Below are 23,966 nucleotides of genomic sequence, written 5' to 3' on the forward strand. Positions count from 1 at the left end.
TGGTGAACTCCATGGATGATTTACAAAAAAACAACTAAAAACATTATTTGTTAACCAAGCATTTTAGACTCATTTTATCTAGGGCCGCTATGACTGTATTAATTTTGTCTGTATGTATTTTATATGGTGTTTTTCTGTATTTTATGCCTTATATTGTACAGCACTTTGTTACGCTTGTCTGAGAAATATATAAATAAACCTTACTTATTTACTTACTACTTCCAAGGTGTAAAGGAAGACAAAGCCCCTTGTGACTCAATCATGAAAGTTAAAAACAAGTTAATCAAACACTATAACTCTGTGTTTTTAGCATATTGATGAATTCACATTTTCAAATGTTATTCTTTTAACATTATGTCATTTTATTGTTGATTATCATATACATTCTATAACAATAATCAGTAAAAAACACAAACTTTTCCCTTTATAACAGTTCCATGCACGTGACTCCAGCTCAGTCTTAAGCAACAGAAATGTTTAAACTAGCTTATAAATACCGTTAAAATCCCACAGTTTAGACTTATTTTCTTTTGACAAACCAGCCTGTAGAAAAACCCTTCTTGACAACTTGGAAGCGGCTGAGATGAATGGCTATTTCTAACTAAATAAACAAGAAAACAGTAAGAAAATGTTCTTATGGGTTTCAGGTGACCTTTTGCAACAAGATGTATTTATCAATATTTGTACCTTTTCAATTTTTAATATCTGCAGTTGAGTGTATTACTTGTTTTACTTTCTTAAGTTTTGTTTGAGGAAGTACTGAGGTGTAAAGTTGAGAAGAAAAAAAATAGTTTAAATAACAAAAAGGAATTGCAAACGAGGAAAATGTCGGCAACTTTCTATAAACATTTGGATTTATCTTTGGAACATTTTTTCCTCCTCATCATCATTTACACAATCATGTTTGCCTTTTCATTCACACTAATGTTCTGTCTTTTAACAGCACATTAATTTGCATTTGTGGGTCACTGGATTTCTAGTATTCAAGGAGCTCCAGCTCAGCAAGGTATGCTAATTGACATCAGGTTGACAGACTAATATTTTATTTGGTTTTCATTTAAAAGATTCCTAATGGAATTCAATTTAATTACTTAATTTTTGCATGCGTTTTTAAATATTTTAAGATAATGATAGGTCCAGAAATTATTCCGCAATATTAAAAACGTGACATATTTTTGAGGAAATATGTTTCAGTAGCTGCGTCTGAATCCAGGGGCTGCGTTCTTCAAAGGACCTGGCCTATATAGGATATGTTCTTCGAACGCCACACAGTCACCAGTACTGGTATTGAAAGGCTGTGAACTTAGACAATGAAATCTGAAATTCGTATTTATTGAACCAAGCCCATTATTACCCAGCTTAACCTAACATGAAGATGATGAGGTGTGAAGAACTGCTTATGCATCCATACAAAATAAGAGGCTAACTTATTGACAAAGGCTTTCAACACAACGAAAATTGGAAAGTGTTCAAAGACATTCTGTCTTCATGGTGTCTCCGCTGAATGCATTGGCAGAGGCCTCCCTCCATTTTGGATGAAATGTTGATGTCCGTCTAGAGAAGAGGGTATCAAGTTAACCCATCCACCATTTATAGATGGGAGACAACTCCATGTCAACCAGAGACTGGCATCCTGTTGGTGTTTGGATGGTTTCCAGTAAGGGTGCAACCCTTGCTTTGTTTGTGTGACCTCTATCTGTGTCTATGGCATTAACAATAGAGTGAAAGCAGAGACACATTAACTAAGTTAATGAGGAAACCTTATGTAACAGAGGAGATTCTCTTACCTGAAGGGGATCACCAAAGGAATTCACCCCTTTCGTTTTCTTTATCTGTGCCTTTTTAATCTGTGTGTTAAAATTTCTGAAGATAAAATATGTAACTAATGTTTTTCTTGCATGACAGCAGTTTGCATAATTAAAACAAGACTTGCCAGTGAACACAAATCACCAACCTATCTCTAAGCAGAACGTTAACAAATAACCTTGCTTTACTTAAAATTTCTTTTATAATCCATAAGTATCTGAAATCCCACAGATTGATTTTAATTGCTAAGGAAAATAATCTATTGTGAACTTTATATACTTTTTGACACAGTGTGCTGATCTTTACATCAGACGCGAGCTACTGTAATGCAGCACTTCTATTGCAGGAGAATTTCCAATATTAAGGACATTTTGAGAGCAAGGCCACTTGGAGCCATATATATATACTATCATATCCTAACTTAGTAAGAATTGATAGGAATGCCACCATTAACCATTGCATTAGCTTTGTATCTAATATCTAATTATTGCAAAGGTGCTAGAAATTATCATTGTTGGTAAGAATCCTACTTAAAACAAATAACAGCTCTTTATTAGACATATGATTGAGACTTTAACATCTTTACCTTAAGTGTTCACTTTATAGATTACAGATATTTACTTTGACTCAGCTGCTCCACTTCAGCATGTTTTTGTAATGATTGTGGCCTGACTGATTACCATTGTTTACATTCTGCTCTGGCCTTCAATCCCAAGCTCATTCTTTCCACTTGTGATAACCATGCCCACTCTCAATCAGCACTGCTAAACTCAGCTGTCTCCTGGCTTTATAAGCCTCTAGTCAGTGCCAGATTATTGAAAGCCACTGTGTGAGTAGCGTTCCTTCCTTACTTGCCTGCCTGGTCGTTTCTTGTTCTGTATCCTGATTTTTCCATCTCGCCTTGTAGCTTAATGGATTTACTCTCCTGTTTTCATATATTCTGGACCACAACCCTGTTTCTGATTATCGACTACCCATCTTAGCCCTTTGGATTTGCTCTACAAATCTGTCTCCATGGTTCTGACCCTGTTTTTCTGAATTTAGGCCTGCTATCCCCAAGGCTGATGAAGTCATGTCCTCTCTTGCCTCCACTTCACCTGCATTCACATCATCACCCTGCCATCAGCTCCTGCTAAGAAACCAAACCAAAGGGTTCACTCCTCTACCAGAATCTCAAGGTAAGAGACTCTTTAAGTGTCTTGAAATTATTAAACTCCTCCCTGCTACTAAGCTTACTCCTTAGTCTGTCTAGTAATTAAATCATTTTTTCAGTACAGATTAGACCTAGATGCTCTTACAAGGCTAGGTGAACCCGATCCTTAATTTTTTCATCCTGAACTGCTGAAAATAAACTTTTTTGCAACAGCACATTGGGGTCCTTTGAAGAAAACAAGAATACATTTGATGCATTTTCTAGCTTTCTTTTTTATTACAGTTGAACTATGAGGATTGTTTTACAGCTTCATTAACAAATGCGTTGCAAAATATGTCCATGACAAAAAAACATACAAGAAACAGTTATGAACAGCAGTGTTTCAAACTGAAGTAATTTATCTATCAATAGTTACATAGTAAATCATTTTGTGTATTATTTTGATGTAATTTCTCTCACAACACCAACAGTCTTTTTATTTTCTCTGTTAAAAATCTAACTTTGGCTTCTGTTGTCCTTTTCTGGGTTTCGAAGTTCCATTGAACATTTTTAGTCAAAAATTTCTCATTAAACTAAACTGATCATCATAGGCAATTTTTTGTTTCTTGATAGAGAATGAAATCAGTTAAACATTTAATTCCTTAAAGTAAATTAGGAAAGAAAGATTTTTGTTATAAAGTTATAGTTTTTAATTAATTCACACAAATAAATGCACACAAAATATAAATTGCGTTTTGACAAGTGACCTGAAGTGAACAAAAAAAGATTAGTCTTTCAGAGACATCCAGGTATTATCATACATATGGCAAATTAGGTGATTGTGGAAATGTTACAATTTAAGGCACTCCTTTGAAATCCATAACATGGAATAATTAAACTATTGGTAGAAAGATTTTTTTTTCTATCTAAAGAAAAATAAATATATGGTTAGATACAGCAGGACTAACATCAAAACACTATTTTTAAGTACAATTGAAGGAAACTTGTATCGGTTCTTTATGCTGTCTGAATTTTTTAGATTTAAAATCTTTTTTTTTTGTTTTAAAAACTTTAACATTAAGAATTGAGTCTCCTGTAAAATATTTAAATTCATCCCTAGAAAAATTACAAGGTGGGCTACAGAACTACTATTTTTAAACATGATCTGAAACAAATTCCTTAATAATTTAGGCTAGGATAGGCTCCATATTATTCTACTGTATAGATATGCTTTGAGTGTAAGCATTCCATTACATAGTAGATGTGGTTGTATGTTTAGGGTCACTAAGCTCCTGGAAGATCATTATCCCTACAAGTAACAAGTATTCTGTTACTCCAAAAGCTTTTAATTCAGGATTGCCCGGTATACTGCTCAATCCATTTTTGCATAATCTCTCATCAACTTTTCTGCCACTGCTTAAGAATTATATCCTCAAAGCACAAGGCCACCATCAAAGTTCATGAGGTTATTCACTTCAGGGTGCTGCTTTGATTTATACTTATCTTGCTTGGCCTGTCAGTTTAGACTGAAACATGTTGTGGTAACCTTGTGTGCAAGTTGCATTCTTGTGGGATTAGGGGATTCCCAACCACACAAGAATCCATCTTTACTATTTCAGCTCCAACTCAATGAGTTTGCCAATAAAGTTGGCCAGCACATGCTTTATTGTTGTGCTTTGTCATGGTGTCGCTATTTGATTAGTTACTGTGACTGGCTAAAACCAAACTTTGATAGCTGGTGAATGTCCCTCCTTTATGCAAACATATTAGATAGGAATAATCCCAGATTCATAATGTTTGCAACTAAACCTGAATGCTACACATTATCCATCTGGCTTGCCAGGTTAATGTCTGTAGGTATGAGGTTTTGCCATACTGTTTTTTCCCCCCCCCATTATATTCTACATTACATTTAGAATAGAAAGTGCTCCATGAGATATGAAAAGCTGGAATATTTTATTTACAACTAAAACATGCTCTTGACTTTGACACAACTGTGATCCTTTTTTTCTTTGGTCTTCATCATGCAGTCCATGACACAAAATAACAAATTTGGTGATTTCTAAAGGCAGTTGGATGCACTGTATTTTATTTAACAGTATCATTCTCTTTTCATGTCCCAAGTAGATGTATACAGTAATTTGTTTTTAGTTTACCATATAAACTCTGACGAAATATGTATACTTTTGCAAGGCATTATAGAAGTGTAGTTTGTAATGATTGCTATTCTATATTTTAACAAGATACAACATTAAATATGTTAAATATGGAAATCATGTCATATAACTTTTGTAAATGCAAGATAGTATAACTTCTTTAAGCCAAGTTACTATGATTTATGGTAAAAAAAGAGAAATAAACAATGCTAAACAGGTATGACAAGTTCAATGTTGACAGGTTGCCAAAATGACAGATTTAAACATCTAAAATAACTACATATCGCATAAATTAGTAAAGAATGACAAAATACACCTGAAATTAAACATGATAAATTTACAGGAAAACCAACAAAGTCTGCCCTTTTCAGATAAAAAAAAGGCCCAACAAAAGAGGTATTTGTGGTACACCCTGTTTGTTAACAATAAACAGTCAATAATTATTTTGTACTTTCTTTGGATTTTCTTCTCAGTAATATTTCATTCATATGATTTTCTGTACTGAATATATTGGATGCTCTGAGGAAAGTTTTTTTGTCAGTCAACATGTTTTCCCTTTATTCTGTCAGATACCATTGGCTTTGTTTAGTGAACTATTGCTGCGACGTTTGTTACTTTCTTCAGCCTTTATGGCTTGCTCGATGGCCTCAGTCATGGGAACCTTATCCTCTGCTTCAGTCTCTCTGTGGTAGAAGTAGTTGAAGTTTGAAACAATGACAGGAACAGGCAAAGCAATTGTCAAGACACCTGCTATTGCACACAAGGTGCCCACAACCTTACCCCCAAGGGTAATAGGATACATGTCTCCATATCCTACAGTTGTCATTGTAACAACAGCCCACCAAAAACCATCGGGAATGCTGACAAACTGTGTATCAGGGTCATCTACCTCTGCAAAGTAGATGGCACTGGAGAAGAGGATCACTCCAATAAAAAGAAAGAAGATGAGCAATCCAAGCTCACGCATACTGGCCTTGAGAGTCTGACCCAAGATCTGCAGTCCTTTAGAATGACGTGATAGTTTAAAAATACGAAACACTCTGACCAAACGGATAATACGTAAAATCGCCAAAGACATGTTCTGTCCTGAACTCTCTTGATGGGTTGTGGCCAGTTCTGTGATCAAAGTCACAAAGTAGGGAATAATGGATATAATATCAATCATGTTCATAAGGTTGTGGAAGAACTCACTTTTACTTGGGCATACCAGAAAACGAATGCACAACTCGAAGGCAAACCAACCTATGCAGGCAGTCTCAACAAAGAAGAAAGGATCTGAGAATGTTTTCAGCCTTTCACCAGATAATGAACCAAAGGGAGAACCTCTAGTTTGGTTAAAATGATGGACTGCTGTGGCAACTACATCAGCGTCATCTCTAAATTCCGGCAGTGTCTCCATGCAGAAAATGATGATGGATATGACAATGACCAGGACAGAAACAAGTGCTACACCTCGTGCAGCATTAGAGCTCTCTGGATATTCAAAAAGCAACCAAAACTGCCTATACATTTCATTTTTAGGGAGAGGTATGTCAACGTCTTTTATAAATCCTTCATCTTCTCTGAACTGTTCCATAGCTTCATGTCCAAGCTCATAAAATAAAATTTCATCAGCAAACACATCAAGGGGAACATTAGCTGGTCTTCTAATTTTACCACCAGACTGATAGTAATACAAGATTCCATCAAAACTTGGTCGGTTACGATCAAAGAAATATTCATTCCTCATAGGATCGAAGTACTCCATCCTCTTAAAAGGGTCTCCAAGAAGTGTTTCAGGGAACTGGTCCAGTGTTTTGAGTTGTGTCTCGAAACGAAGACCAGCGATGTTGATTATGACCTTCTGGTCTCCATCATCAAGGCCTCTTTTATCTGCAAAAAGATCCTCACAGCACTCCTTCGTTAGCCGACTGAAGATTGTTTCGCTTTCTTTTACACATTCACTACTTAAGAGCAGTTTCCAGTTGGATATCATGCTGGCACAGCTGCTGCGACCCTTTCTACTTGGTGATGGCATCGTCGGTGATTGAGGTAATCCCAGTATTTGTGCTGGTGGAATGGGTGAAGATGATGTGGATTCCCAAATGTAGGACGGTATGGGGCTGCAGTGGGAAGGGGTGGCAGACAGTTGACGGGCTTGTAGGACGTTGTTGATGTCTGGGCTGTTATTGTGCTCTGGAGGAACATCCACTGTGAGAGCTGTTGTCTCATCAGCATAGGTGTCAACTTCATCCTCAAGGCTGCCATCAATGTCCTCCAGGCTCTCAAAGTCAACCAGGGCCACTTCCATGGCTGGGATTCAGCCAGTGCAATGCCTTGAAAAGGATCAGTATCAGAGAATTTTACAGTCTTTGTAACAGAGGGAAAGTCCAGTTTTCAAAGTTGGTAGCAGCATTTGCATGTCAGAGTAAAGAGTCTTTTGGAAGAATCTCTGAACAAACAGATGGCCAACTTCATTTTTAGCTTCTGTTCAACACCTATAGAAGAAAGAACAAAGAAATAAAGATGATTTTTCAGTTTCTGTCAGTGTTTGGGTACCTTTTCTACATTAGCTTCTATAAAGTACAATGTTTTGATGTTTCAAAGCACATATTTTATCTTAGCTTTTTCAGAGATGATGGGTTTCTTGGAAATTAATAGTAAAAAATATTCACATGATATCAAAGAAGCACAGTAGAAAATTAAATCTCAGGTTGAGCAAAACGTTTTAGCCTTTTAAAACTGCTATTGATTTTTTTAATAAATGCAAGATGCAGTTGTTAGCACTGCCCTTGCCTTGGCCATTTTGCAGAAGTTTGAAGAATAGGATAATTTTTCAAGATCAGCAGATTTCTACCAAGTCAAAAACTGGTAAATTGTTTTTTTTTCTACCTTGAGGAGTGTGTGCTTGTGTACGTAGGTTTCTTTGATGAACACAGCAGAAGACGAGTAATTATGACAAGGTTTTAAAATAATTTATTAAGTTGCATAATAAGTGCATGTATCTTAATTTCATGTGAAGTCTTATCTGGTGACAGTTGAGAAACTTATGTCTTTCCTTGTCACAACTTTAATCATTTTGACTTGGAAAAGGGGTAAATAATCTGACTATTTTTTTTGTATTTAATCAAAGCTGCAGTAGTATATCTCCATGCTTTTAAAAGGGAGCTCTGGTGTATTCATCAATATGGACCCACTTCAAGCTACACAAGCTTCAAGGTAACTAGGTCTTTGCATGAATTAATGCATAATTAAGTGGCGTGAAGTGATAGCACGGATCTCCCTTCTTCCAGACACAACATTTAAACTACACTGGACCACATGACTTCCAGAGGCCATGACACATAAAACCTTTGTCATTTGTGATTAAAGTTAACTACCCTTGATTGTGTACCATTTAACTAGACGCCAAAATATAGAATGTGCACATACATGAGGCTGGTCTTTAAAAGGATTTCTCTGTGAGTGTCTGCTCATTTTGTTTATTTGACTAAATGTGTGGCGGAGATGTTGCAGATGTTTAATTAAAGACTTCAGACGTCAAAAATCAAAACTGGTGGTTCGAGCCCTGCTCTAAGAGAAATAGACAAAAAAAAGAGTTAATGAGGAGAATGATACGGAAATTGTTGGGGAGATAGATGTGGGTGGAGAGATGGGTTAGGATGAAAACTGTGCAACTGCAAAAGGAAAAGTGACAATGAGACAGAATGAGAGTTGTGATGTGGGTGGATTGATAGACAAGATGATGAGGGAGTACCTCTGGCAAGGGGACATCAGTTGTTTTTGTGAGACAGGAATAATGTGAAGATGGAATGAAGGAAGCAAACAGTTATCCTACCACATGATGTAAATTAATAATCCAAAAGTAGTAGTAGACTGTTTAAACATCCCTAAATCGGAATGGTTACCAAACAAGTTTTGCTCAGTACCAATAACACCCAAACGTCATATTACGCAAAAAAAATGGAGTTTGTATATCAAAATACATAAAATACTAATAATTCCTGTTATGTACTCAGCATTAGTATGACGAAAAAATAGTATGAATTGAACAATTGTTTGTAAACAAGTGTCATTAATAAAAAGCAAAATGTAAAGAATCCAATCTTTGCTGAAACTCTAGGCACTGCACTAAAACAAACAAATCAAAACTATTGAAATATATTCACATTAAAACAAACAAAAAAAAAATAAATACAGCATGAAAAGGGGATGCTTTGAAAAATGTTTTAGGTTTCTGGAATACCATCATATATTTTAGATGTATTTAATTTTTTGTGTTACTTGAAAAAATATCATAGTCTCTATACTGGTAAATAAAGTTTTTACTTTTTTAAATCTTATTAATTCTAAAATAAAGACCATAATGAATCTTGTCAACAGCTTGCAAGTCCAAGGAGTTGTGACGTGCCTCTTACCTTGTTTTTAAAGATGTTTTTAGTTTTCATCCTTGCAATAAGCTCGGAACCATCTATCACTAAAGCAGGATACTAAATTCTCTGTGAGTTCTTCTGCAACGTACTGCTTCTCTTCCATTTGAGGTCAGAATGCCTTATCTTTCGTGGACTACACTTGGTAACCCTATGCTTAAGCAGAAACTGGAGATGTGGCAAAGGCCAAACAAACCTACACATGCTAAGAAACACACCCACACAAATACACACACTTGTCAGGCTATATCCTTAAGGGGATTTTGCATTGCCATTTATTTCTATGGCCTAAACCAGGCCATTACCCAAACCCTACCCATCATTGATACATATCTAACCCTAAACCTAAGCTAAACTCAATTCCCTTCTTTATCCTAACTTCCCACCCCAAAAGAGAACCATTCATCAAGTGGACCAGTGGACAGGTCAACACAAGAAAATATAAGTCCCCACAATGTAGCATGTTTGTGGGAAATGTCCCCACAGACACAACTTTTTTAATGGCAGGATTCTATTTATATTCACGTCTGTTCACAGCACTTTATATACATAAAAAAGGAAATACAAATGTTGCAGTCAAGGTATCTTGGATCTAAAATGTCTGGAACCTATTTTTTAACCCCTAGAAGCATGTGGGATATCTTGTTTGCATAGGTGCCTGTTCATGCGTGTCATATGCCATCGACCAGGGATTTAAGTGATGTGCTCAAGACCTTCTAGACTGGAACGGTGTTATTTGATACTCTGATTTCTCCATGCTTGATCCACTTACCTTACACACACAAGTTTCTGACGTATCTACAACTAACTTATTTACAGTATCACAATGAATATTTGATAGCTTACTAGTTCGATACTAGAGGGTAGACAGAATGATAAAGCTTCCTTCACACAGCCTTTCACTTTCAACAGGTCTTTATCAGCAGTCTCTTAAAGCCTTTAACTCACTGCTATGTCTAAGCTGTGCACCTCAACAGCATACATTTTTAATAGCTATCTGTCTAAATTAGTGTTTCAAATGTTTCAACATTTAGGACAGCAGCGCTCCAAAATCACTTCTAAGATTTCTAAGGAGCCTTTTGATATTTTTTGTCAGCTAAAGTCGGAGATTTTGGTACGGTATGTAAAATTGCATGTAGGGAAGCTGCCACTAATTCTACAGTGTTGTTATCCACTGTTGGATATCAACACAGGGGTGGACAATTCCAGTTCCTGGGGGCCGGCATCCTGCAACGTTTAGATCCATCCTTGGTCTAACACGCCTGAATCAAATAGGTGAGTTACAGCCTTACTATGCAGTCAGTTCCTCCAGAGTCCTCTCAATCTAAACAAAATAAAAACAAAAGGGGTCTATTTGATAGCTTACTAGTTTTTTGCTAATTAAACATGTTTACTTAGAAAAAACATGATCTAGTGGCCATGAGTTGTATTCAAATCCTTCTTATACTTTTTGACCAGCGTTTTGGACATTTCCTATAATATCTCATATTTTACATCTTATTTTTAAGGTTGAAAAAAAAAAGGTTGACACTTATCTGACAAGAGATATTTTTAGTTATTTAATTTATGATCTCCTCTAGAGGGGTGAATGTGGCTTTATCTCTACCGCTTACTCCATGAATCCATTGGTTCAAAGGTCTGCTATCTTATTCAGAAACACAGTTGGAAAATTTTGCAACAGTGCAGTGCTTTCCTGGACAGGTAACCTGGAAGTCAAAGGTCTAGTGCCCCTTGTGGATAAGACTTACCTAGTAATTATTTTATAATAGTTCATTAGTCAGAAGAATTGTCTCATTAAAATTAAAATATTACATTATACCTCCACTTGAAAAAAGCCACAAATCGCTTTAGACTTAACTGTGTAGAAATACATTTTATGTAGCAACGGGAAGTGTGGAGCTATTGAAGTGTGAATCCATTATTTTACTTTGACTTTGAATTGTTTCAAGGCAGCTCAGATACAAAGTTTTGTGAGAGATCAGTAATTACTGATGGTGTAACTATAGCCACCTATTTTGATGAACATTGTTGGTGGAGAAAGAAACAGAAACATAATAAAGAATGAGCTAAATATAAACAGCGGGTAGAAAAACATATTGAACACACACCAGTTTTCTCAAAAAATAAATGTCTAGCGGTGCTACTGACATGAGATTTTTATCAAATGTTGTTAACATCAATGCAATCTCCTCATTGAAAGAAATCAAACCATAGATCTCCAGAAATCGCGGAATGTGTAATAATGTGGAATGGCACAGGGAAAAAGTGTGGCGCTGCACACTTTAGTATCTCCTGTGGATTTATAGCATGTGGGTAAACAGGAGCAGATGTTCTTGCAAATCAAGCTTAAGACAATCCCTTGCTAGCTGGCTTGCCCAGTAATATGTCTATGTTGAGCAATTAACAATATGAAAATGTATACTGTAGCTGAAATGACACATTCCTGCTTTTTGCTTAACCAATTTACTAATCTCTGAATCTCTATTCCCTACACTTTTTAAACAGTTTTAAGAAGCTAGCAAAATAAATTTTGACAAGTGATAATTTTAACATAACATAACATTTTTGTGGGAGGGGGGTTCAGGGAAATTAGGGTTCAGGAATATTGTTTTACACTGGAAAATGTTTTTCCTAACAAAAAAAGTGACACCATCCTGGAGAGAAGTATCAGCTGTGCTGCTACCATAAGCACCTTTGTTTATCGATGTTTGAGCTCGGCCTATTTTTTAGTGTAGTCCTGTTTCCCTGACTGTGACTGTCTGGATGTGCTCTCTTTGTCGTCTTACACTGAAGCAGCTCAGAGCCTGTCTGCCTGGCAAAGTGTTTCCTGGACGGGGCTGCCTGTTGAGCTGGTTGACAAGTTCCTTTGTATCTCTTCTTTTTTGTATCTCTGGTTCTGTCTCCTTGAACCCCAGTCGGCCTTGACAGATGGCCACTCACACTTAGCCTGGTTCTGCTGGAGTTTTCTTCCTGTTAAAAGGTAGTTTTTCCTCTCCACTGTCACTATAAGCATGTTTGGTGTGAGGGATTGCCTTTGAGTCAATGAGTCGATGCACTCAACTGGTTTTCCTTAGATAGAAAACTTATTGATAGAACCAATTTACTGTATGATCTGGTTGAAATGTAAAGTGGAGGAGATGTGTTGTGAATTGTTGTGAATAAACCAAACTGAAAGTTTTTTTTTGTTTGTTTAAAATGAATTATTGGAAAGTATGCTTTAAATAATAAAAATTATTATTCTATAACATACATGTTGAATACATTTTGATTTTATTCATGAATATGTTTTCATTTACAATAAAAGATACATACAACTGACATAAAAGCAACTAAGAACTTTAAGACCAAAAACATGCATGACGACACACTAAATGTCAATGTGGGTGGCCAAACCATTTAATCTTATGAGCTTCTTTGTCTTGAACTATTAGACAAAGCTTTCATTGTGCGGTGAAATCATATTGCAGATATAAATGTTAGTTTGGATCATACCTCTACTAGACAAATGTCTTTAGTGTCTCTGTGCTGGTCCTGTGATAGACCAGCTGGTCCTGTGATAGGGTGTGTTGCTTCTCTCCTAATGATATATGGCATTTTTGGATCAGAATTTTGACCCTTTTAAGCAGATTAACGCAGAATGGGTAGCTCAGTTCTATAAGCCAAGGCATCATTTCCACAAATTAGGGATATCCCAATGCAATATTAATACTGGGCATCAGTCCAGTATTAACCAAAAAAAAACTGATATTGGATTTTAGTATCAAGCATTTCAAATCTCAGATATTTTAAAGCTAATAGAAACACTCTGCTTCTGTTAAACGTTTCTGTACCTCACTGGTTAATTTTACATCCATCAGTTGTTTCCATACATTTTATTGTTGACTTTTGTATCCTTTTTTTTAAAATAAAAGGCCTTTTCTAACATTCTACAGTTTAAGTGATAAAAGGATGTATCATTAATGTTAATATCATATCGCGTCAAACTTGTTATCGGACAATTCTTAAAGCGGCAATATTGGTATCTATGAAAAACTTGCACTTAAACCCCCCTACCACAAATACCAATGATCTGAGGAGCTAAATATACTGCATCTGTACTTAGGTAGATAAGGGAAGAACAATAAATTAGCTTTGATAGTGAAGCATGCAACATTTTATAGTACTTATCTATTTCATTCCTGCAAATTCAGAGTGAGATATGTCTTTTCTCCAGGTGAGGAAAATATAACACAATGATCCAGGTTACTGAATATCAGTAGTCCTTTTTTCTCCTACACTGCATAGAACAAATAGACAGTACCAACACAGAACATCAAGAGTTTTCTCTGATTTATCATACTGGAATGTCAGCAAACAATCCCTTCAGCCCTATTAGAGATTTATTGTGACCTCACTCTCATGCTTTAGAACCAATTTAGATTTAAGATTTGGGAAATTAAGGGTCAGATCTAAACCTTAAGTTGTTTGTGTACAATCAGGTGCCTGACACAAGCATCAAAATCAAATCCCTAAGAATGAAAGTTTTTATACCAAAATGTAAAGGAAATCATATATCTAAGACCAGACAGAAAGTGTGTGATATGTACATTTAAAGATATTTTTTTCCTCTCTTTTTTTGCAACATTCTCCATCTACCATGCTGTGTGCCTGGTTTTCTTCATCATAAGATATTAACAGAGACTGAGATGTGGGTGATAATGTGATCCCACCCCAGGCTAACCGACAGCCTGGGATGGGTACAATAAAATAAATAATAAACATAAAAGCTACTGGCATCATCTAAACAAGGACATTTATGCAGCATATGAACCATAGGTTTAAAGCACTTTCAGTCAGATTGTTTAATCCAGACAGATGCAAGTGTCGCAGACAGATTATTAACTCTAACCCCAGAGACAGAGAGGTGAGTGATGTGAGCTGTCAGCAGCTTTGTTGACATTATGTCAGTTTTCAGAGGATTCAGGGGATTCTCAGAACCCGCACTTCAAAATAAAGACACAGATTATTTAGTATTTGATTAGCTCCCACAGTCACAAAGAGGTTGAAGAATAACAGCAAAGAAATATTAGATAACAAAAGCTCATAAATAAAATAATGATAAATGTTAGCTTAACAACACAGCTTGTTTGTGCTTGTTAATTTAATCATGGAGCCTAGAAAGTCACAAGTTCTTATTCCGGTTGATTACCAATCACAGATTAGTGTTTGATTCAGATGGTTAATAGTGTATTATGCTAAACTTCCATTTGACATTTTTCAGATTCTTGCAACAGCTTGCTTTACAAATAGACAATCTTAAAATATAAATACTTAATGTTAAATGGTAACAATAAACGTAGTATTTTTTTTTTGTTAATGATGCCTTAAGTCTTAACCCCCAAAAGGGAGACAGCAACACTGTTAGCCTGTCTTCAATAATCAACTTAATCACAAAATTAATCTTCATATGGTTATATTAATATACTTGATATAATATTTTGATATGACAAACATAATACTGCAAAAGCAGATTTGTACTGTTGCTTTGGTTAACATGCAATAGTTGTCAAGGTTGGGTAAAAGTTAGTTGAGGACCTAAATGCATTGATGAGGAGACAAGAGATCAGTTATTGTAGATTTAATGTGATATAGATTCCAACAGAAATATAAATCCATGAACAATAAACTAGAAATCAAACCCAGGAGACGCCAGGGAAAAACACACATGAGGATAGAAAAAATTAAGAGAAACCAGCACTGAGGAACTGCACAGGAAGAGTATATATGGGAGACAGAACAAAGACTTGGGTAATCAGCTAAGAGGAAGCAGGTGTGGATAGATGCAACTAGAAGGTAGGGGAAAGGAGACTGGTACAAGAGGGCTACAGAGAGCAACACAAAAAATAAACACTGCTTAAATATAACTAGAAACCAAGTACAATAACACAAATGGAAAAGAAACGATTGCCAAGAAAACACAGAATGACATAAATAAAAATGTTCAAAAAAAAAGAAACGAAAAGTCCACACAGGGCAGGATCATGACAATAATTTTTATTTTGCTTGAGAATATCATTGTTTTTTTTATTATCATGGATTAATTTGGGCTGACTTTAAGATGATTTTGAAATGTACCTGCTCTCAGTGGTTGTTCTGATAAGACATTTCCTTTTCAAATAAATCAAAAAATTTTTTAATGACTTTTACCCTCTTCAAATACATAACATTACTTGTCGAATATGCTGAATTAAAAATGTAAGACTTCAGCTTCAGAGCTACATGCCTTGATTTGGACTTAACTTGGGAACTAAATGCCATTTCCTTGCAGGAAAAGGCCCTAGCCTTATTAGTGACTTCCAATATTGAACAGTTTAACACAGATTTTGTTTTAAGATATGTATAATCCTTTAAGTGTAAAAATGTAAAAAGTGTTTTAATGTAAAAAATTATTAGTTTAGTTTATGAAATGATTTAAAACTTGCTTGTCTAACCCACACATAAGATAATGTACCATAATATTACATGCTATGCAGGGATAAATGTCAAGGATTATACTTTCTCATGTGTATTATTTATAATGAATTGTAAAGACTAAAGACAGAATGTTTTAAACACAGAGAGAAAGAATGTCATGTTTTAGCCTGAATAGAGAAGATTATCACAAGACAAAATGTAGCCTTAGTTACAGCATACACCAGCCTAGACCACAAATTCGTTCAGCACTGAAAATGGCTTACTACACACAAGTTTAGATCTTTTATGCGTGATGAATCAGTGAAGGCTTAACTGCTAGAAGACATCTTAATGTTATTTTCCTCTCACTGTGGCTTCCTACTCCAAATGTCTCTGGAGAACAGATTGGTCTGTTGACGTGCCATCCCTGCAAGGCATTCATAAGCTGTAAGCTGCTGTTGTTGACATGGGTGTGTCTATAGGCTGCAGGCCAAGTCTCAGTTCAGAGCAGCTGGGACTGAAATCCCTTAGCCTTCTGATGAGACATGTCTACATAGGCACAAGCACACACACACATTTTTATAAAATAACAGCATCATTTAGAAAATCTCCTCCTGATGAATTAAAAGCTTCCGTTAAAAAAACTAAAATAGGCACCGAGATACAGAGACTATATCACTTAAGGCAATTACAAACCAACCAAAACTTTGCAAATGAAAATCATAGAGTTTGAGTAAAAAATAATCTAATGCAAAGTTAAAATAAGTCCAATGACAATCTTTTTGAATGTGGTATTAATATATTAAAATTCAAATAATATCAAAACACATTAAACACATTAAAAGTTATATACAACGGAACTTCTGAAAAAATGTGAAATTCTTGATATTTAGATGAATTTAGATCCCCATTTTTCTACACCCATTAATCTCCCTGAATATATGTTGAATCAGATGTGGATGCAATATGAAGCATCACACAATGAGAGAGTTCACGCAATGAAAAATACGTGTATTATACCTTGAATAAGGTTGGGGCAGCGTGCGGGCTGGTGTAAGGGATTTAAAAATGTCTTAAAATAATTGAAAGCAGTCTTTCCACTGTTGAAGATAACATTCAAGACAACTGCATACATGCTCACCAAGAATATGCATACTAAGAGCAAGGGAGTAAAACTAGTTTTTCAAAAACTCTTAAATGTCATTACAGGACAGCTACAGCAGACGCTTACTACTGCTGATATAGAAAAGCTTATGTGCACATTTTTTAAAGATACTGCACAAGTTTAGCTTTCATTTAATAGTTTATTAATAGTTTAATAGTTAGTTTATGCCAACTGTTAGAAAACTCTAAAGGCTGATTTATACTTTGAAACTAGGTTGTCTGTGTAGATGTCGCAGTGATTGCAAAGACGTCCCCGCCCCCTCCGCAGACACTCTGCTGCACCTCTCCCAAATTGCAGGTGACGGCAGAGAGTGCCGCAGATAGGACTCCTCTGATTGGTCAAATCTACATCCGCTTGCCGGCTTGTTTTGTTTGTATGACCGCAATTGCAGAAAACAACTCGTGAAGTTGGACCAGCTAAAAGAGCGAGGCGCGACAACGCTGGGATCCTTTTTCTACCTGGATCCCTGCTCTTTTTGGCCGTAATTTCCCTCTGTTGTTGGACAAACTTGCCCCCACTTCCTCAACGCCTTAGCCATATCTAGACCCACAGCTAGTTCATGATTGTACCTCTTGCGTTGTGGTGTGGAATATAGCGCAGACCACGCTTCAAAATTGAGCAAGCTCACTGCGACACACTTCTACGGGGAGTATAACCAGCACTTAAGTAGAAGGCTGATGTTTGTCCAAAGAATGCAGACAAAGACCAGGGCTGCATCAGAATTCATCAAATCATTGCCCTTAAGCTTGTGTTTCTTTACCTTTCCCCACCATGGGTGAAGAACGAGGTTCAGGCTGTTGCACCAATTCTGGACAGCCGTCTGGGGGAGATCATGATGATAGAATGCCAGAACAACACAAGCAGAGTATGGAATAACAACTTGAAAATAAGAAAATCAAGCGAGGCTGAAGAAATGGAAATCTTCAGCACTTCTTTTGAATTTTACCTAGGCTATAAATGGACAGGAAGTTGCAGGGGGTAGTTTAGAAACAATTTTTGTGAAGTGAATGAGGATAATAGTGGAATTGAAGAAGACTGAATGACGGTAGTCTGAAAAAAAACCCACAAACCAGATGTCAATGAAAGAGCACAGTTGTTCAATTCTAGAACAATCTAATGATCAACAAAATTAAAAGGCAACAGAAGAGTTTAGATAAAGAAATTAATATAAAAATATATGGTGAGCAGAATCCAGTTCAGTTTAATTAAATTTAAAGTCAAATCAAAAACAAATTGTTAGGAAATGTACAAAAAGCGAAAGTTTTGCACATGAACTTTGCTTGGTTAACTGCAAAAAAGGCCATTCTTTACTTAGTGAATAGGTGCAAATGTGCATATATGCAAAAATTGTATTTATACGTAATTCCAGTTATAAATCCCATCCTCCATGCTCACCATAATTATGTGCTGTACGTTCTGCATGGCCACTGGTCCTCACTTGCTGGGGAGGGCCTTATAAGCCACTGGCACTTGTACGTGATCGGTTTCAGATGGGACCTAGTGTGGCTAACCCTCCGCGGGCACTCGCAGATGAAGTGAGTAAAGAGTAGGGGGAGGGATTAACCATGGAAAAGGCCTACTGTCAGGGATAGCAAAGGATTCTTCTGCAGTCAGCAAACAGCCAACATGTACTCAAAGCTCAGTGAAAAGTGACACTGCCAAGAAAAGAATACTTTATTAGCATCATCTCGTGAGTTGAAACCAAAATACGACAGAAGCCAGACAGGCACTGGGATTAATAGTGGATAGATATTATGCATCTTTTAGCCTATAGGGACCTGTAATTTCCAGGTTTAGCACCCCTGAAATCAATCAATCAATCAATCTATCTATCTATCTATCTATCTATCTATCTATCTATCTATCTATCTAAGTTCTTGGCTTAAAGTAAGTGTGGTGATATCTGATGAAAATATTCCTTCATTTGTTCTTTTTAGATGTTTTCAGATGTTCCACATGCATACTGTTCACCTATTCAGTTGCTTGTTAACATAAATGGTAAACTCTGAAATCATATGAAAGTGAAAGCCCTTTGGGAAACTCCTCCAACTCCCATTGTCATTGTGACACAGCACACACAAGTGAACACTGCACACCATGAAATTGCATTTATGCCTCACCCGTGCAAGGGGGCAGCCCTCAATGGCGCCCCAAGGGAGCAGTGTGGCGGGACGGTACCATGCTCAGGGTACCTCAGTCATGGAGGAGGATGGGGGAGAGCGCTGGTTAATTACTCCCCCCACCAACCTGGCGGGTCAGGAGTCAAACCGGTAACCTTTGGGATCCAAGTCTGACACCCTAACCCCTCACCCACGACTGCCCATGGCAGCAACACAGTGACTTTAGACATGGTAAAGGTCAGCTTGTTATAGCTCCACATAAGGGCATCAGAATAGATGCTCACTTTGATTTATAAATAAAGTTTTGAGGTCATTTAAATGTGGTATGGTTATCATTGCCAAATTGGCTGTTATGATTTTGTCAGAAAGTATGAATGATTTTTATGCACGAATATGTTTAAGTTTTACCATGAAACATCTTACAGAAAGAAAATGCTAATCCTGTCGCTATGTCTATATATTGATGTCTAAAATATACCCTTCATCTGATGGTTAAGCCAGCAGGATAATGCTTCATATCATAAAGCTTTTATAGTCTCAAAATCTTATTTTGAAAATGAGAATAAGCAAAATGTTCCTCCAATAGAGCTCAATCCTACAAACACATCTGAGATGTGGAGGAGTACTGGATTTCCACCCAAAATATTTACTGTAGTGGATATTTCTGAGCACAACCACAAAAATCTTAAATGTTTTAAACATATTTTAAATTTTCAGGGTGTTCAAATTGTACAAGCAAGGTGTTCCTATTGATATGATCTGTGAGTTACCATTTTTGTTCTGCTTTAAACATGATGCTGTCTGTCATTTTTGTTTTCTAAAACTTTTTTAAAAACCTAATAAAAAAATCTGATTCAATCATAATTCATGCAGCTGTTATTAAATCTGTTCCAAAGCAAAGTTATATCTTTAGGCCCGTTTAACCAAGGCCCTCATTTCCAACACTTTATTCAACTAATTTACACAAACTATTGCTGTTCTAAATATGATCTTTATATAAATTATTTTGTAATATCAGACACTTTTTTTCATATAATGCATGTAATAATATATTTTTTAAATTTTCCTACTGCCTAACAACACTATTTTATTACCATCATGTTTACAAACCAAAGCTACAGGATTAAAAAGCAGAAATTAATTTTACCTAAAAGCAATGAAGTGTGAGCTCTCATCCATCCCATCATGCACCCAGGTCAACCAGCATCACCCTTTAGCATCATTCAGGCACAGATGGGATTCAGGGTGTCTCATTTCCAGAAACATTAAATTATTTTTCAGAAGCCTTTTTAGTGCCAAAGCCCAGACGGGGAAAATATGGACATCTGTTCTAACTGTATGACATACCACTAATCTCAGGTGGTGCACACGCTAGCAACAAGCACTCACACACATATACACATAAACTGATGAAATATTGCATGTGCACATGTGCTCAAGCCACATCTGCTTCTAAAAATTACCACATGACACTTACTGTACCACTTAAGCCCCAAGGACTTCCCTGCATGCAAACACAGACTCTGGGCAAGTCAATCGTTTTTCAGATATAAACAACATTGCATGAATAGTAGGGTAGTTTTTTTAGCAGGCAGACATCACAAGGTAAAAGGTATATCTATTAAGTTTAGGTGATTAGTTCACTGTCAGTTAGAAACCATTTAGTTTATTCCAAAAAGTTTGTCTTTTCTATAAATTCTGAGGTACAAACAAAAATTAAAGTCTGGAGAAGAATCCACACCCTTTTGTATCAGGCTACGCAGGGAGGTGATGATGATTTACATGTGGTGCAATACAGTAGGAGACCAAAATGGAGCAAAAAAGCCAGTACCTGACCTGGGTTGATAGGCATCCAAAATGGATAAACTAAACCCTTGCAAATGTAACTTGGAAAATACAGTTGAAGATTTAAAGCTGCGATCACACATGCAAATAGAGACAGGTGCTTTTGTTTTGACAGAAACCTGGCTCAAAGGCAATCTTTCTGATGAAATAATCCTGCTGAATGTGCTAACAGACAATTAGACAGCTCCATTACATAACCTGAGCGTCCTGACTCTGCAGCTCCTCTTTGAACACAATAAGACTATAAAAAAGTAGTAAAGACATGACAAAAAAAAAATTGTACATGGAACCTTAATGGGTCAGTATCACAGTAACACAGAAGTTGTAAAGAATGGATGTTCAGTGTAATCTATTTTGTGTATTTTTTTTTTACAAAGTCATTTTACAAGTATCAAATGACAGGAATAACATCTTGTATCTAATAAAAGTAATCTACTTCACCTATAACGCTTGGTTATTGTAGGTTATGAATTCAAGTTGTGCTTTGTTTTAATTGTAGGCCTAATTTAAAGCAGAAACATTTTAAAGTAAAATATCCTGAATGATTATCATGATATAACCTTAACCTTTCCATAAAAGGATGTCACAAAAGCTCACATTTTATTTTTCCCTATAGCGCAGTGCCCATGAAAATACACACATTTATTTGCAAAGTCTAGACTTTCATGCCAACAGTGATCAAAGCCTGCTTATGCAAAAAATATTTTAATCAGACTGTTTGAACACTTTTTGAATGGCCTCTGTAAATTCAGTTTTCCACATAATCCAAGGGTTTATTTAAAATTTTTTGTGACATTCTTAAAACACTTCTATGAGACAAATCACTTAATAGCTACAATCTTCTCTTTGAAGTGATGAGACAGCTCCTTTAACTTTAACTTGGTGCACACCAAATCTAATGTTTTATGTTTAAACAGAGAAAACCATCATAATTATGTAATCAAATACATAATATCGATGTTCACCTGATGTTCTCAGTTCTAGCACCTAAATTGTGGAACATGCTCCCTGTTCATATAAGCAATTATTAAAAATGTTTAAATATAAATGAATCAAATTGTTTCCTTGTGTATCCCTTCCTAGAAATCGCACAGATATGATTAGTTCTACGTTTTTAAACTCTGATTTAAAAATAAAAACATTTTTACCAAGAGTTTTTTGCTGCATTAAAACCAATAATGTAGAACCATAAAGATGCATTGAGACAGACTTTACTCAGCAGAAAAAGTGTCCATTCCAGATCTTTAATACCAAGTCAGAATATACAGAATTTACTAGTGACAGCTAAATGCTATCTTTGTAGATTAAGGGATTAAGCAGCATTTCTCTTATTGAGTAAATCAGTGCATGTTAAGTAATCTAATCCTTGCAGTTTCCAGTCATGGATTTTACTTGATAAGGACCATGTGACTTTTTAGTATAGTGAGGAGCAGTTGTGTTAATGAAGATTCCTTAACCGTCATAGGTTGGAGTATAAAGTGAGTGTCTCAAGAGTGGTTCAGCTCAGATACCTACTTGTTGCACAGTTTAGAGGATGATATCTCTCAACACACACGCATTAAATGTGAAACAGATTATATACAGCAGTGGACAGCTGAAGATCACACTATATGCTTATACTACTGTAGAGGAAGTAGAGCTAAGCAACAATGTTGGTTTGTTGGTTTATTCGACTGCGATGGACCGGCGAACTGTCCAGGATGTAGCCTGTAGACAGCTGGAGATAGGTACCAGCACCCCTCGTGACCCCAGCTGAGATAAAGAATGATGAAAAATGGATGGATGGATGGATGGATGGATGGATGGATGGATGGATCGATGGTTTATTCGATTGGTACATTTTTTATTGCACACTTTGAACTCCTTAAAACTAATTATGTATCAGAGTAGAATAGAGTAGAATAGAAATATACCCTCATTGAGTAAATTCAATTATGATATCAATTAATCATAGTGATTTTATATATATAGCTATATATAAATAGATATAAAGCTATATATAATGCTTTTTTAGCCATATTGTCAGATTAAAAAAGCTATTAATAAGAGACATATCAGAGTCACATTGCACATGGGCACAACGACATGTGACAGGAGGAAGTTGGAATTCCACCCCAAACTTTTGGATATAATTTCAACAACTACTGACATTTTATATTTTTTTATATATAAAGCTGTAAGATATTTACAAACATACAACCCACCTGAGTGTTGCTGCTGACCATTTCCACCCCTTTATGACCATAGTTACCCATCAGGTTGTCAACAAAAGAACAGGATTTTTATCAAACCTCTGCTTCAGGGAAAAGGGGTTCCTAATTTAACCGGCCATGAGATGTAATTCTTGCTCCCTCATAAACCCTTGAACCATTAAAGTGAGTCAATTAAGATAAATATAAAACCACCCACCTTTAAAATAGACGTGGTTCTGCAGACTTCGGGTCTCAATTGGAAAGTTTGTCCGGAGGCATAGTCTGCGCGCACCGGATCTCCAGTCCAAAAGGCGCATCCAGCCCTGCCCGCGTCACCGGCCAATCACTTACTGGGACCAGATGTGAGTGATATAACCACATCATAATTACCTTGTATTGAAAGTGGCCAATTTCTTTACTTTGTAAAATACTCGGTTCTCTTTGTCCACAAACCAGTGTTATGCGCTTTTCACGAGAGAGTGAGAGAGAGAGATGTCTGAACATCTGTCTCATCAAAGCAGGCTACAGCTAAACGGCTCAGTGTGATCAGGATTCTGTGATTAGAATATTTTTTCACCCAAAGTATGATCCCTTCCTCAAACACTCAAAGCATTTATAATTAATATCCAGGGCTGTTTTGTTTTCCAAACATATTGGCGCTTCTGGTTCCATTTAGACTTTTAGACTTTAGACAGATTTTATTTTTAAT

At 36.2% G+C, this 23,966-nt stretch overlaps 1 protein-coding gene across 1 annotated transcript; it reads right to left on the minus strand.

Annotated features, from left to right (window-relative positions):
• Positions 1-4,827: 4,827 nt before the first annotated feature.
• On the minus strand, positions 4,828-23,732 carry LOC119784308 (potassium voltage-gated channel subfamily A member 10). The gene is made up of 2 exons (XM_038286288.1): positions 23,475-23,732; positions 4,828-7,571 (listed from the first exon to the last, which is right to left on the minus strand). Exon 2 carries the CDS (start codon positions 7,382-7,384, stop codon positions 5,660-5,662), a length of 1,725 nt encoding a protein of 574 aa, XP_038142216.1. The 5' UTR covers positions 7,385-7,571; positions 23,475-23,732; the 3' UTR covers positions 4,828-5,659.
• Between the last annotated feature and the right edge of the window lie 234 nt (positions 23,733-23,966).

Source organism: Cyprinodon tularosa, unplaced genomic scaffold (genome assembly GCF_016077235.1).
Source record: "Cyprinodon tularosa strain WSP-4 unplaced genomic scaffold, ASM1607723v1 ctg223, whole genome shotgun sequence".
Lineage (NCBI taxonomy): Eukaryota > Metazoa > Chordata > Actinopteri > Cyprinodontiformes > Cyprinodontidae > Cyprinodon > Cyprinodon tularosa.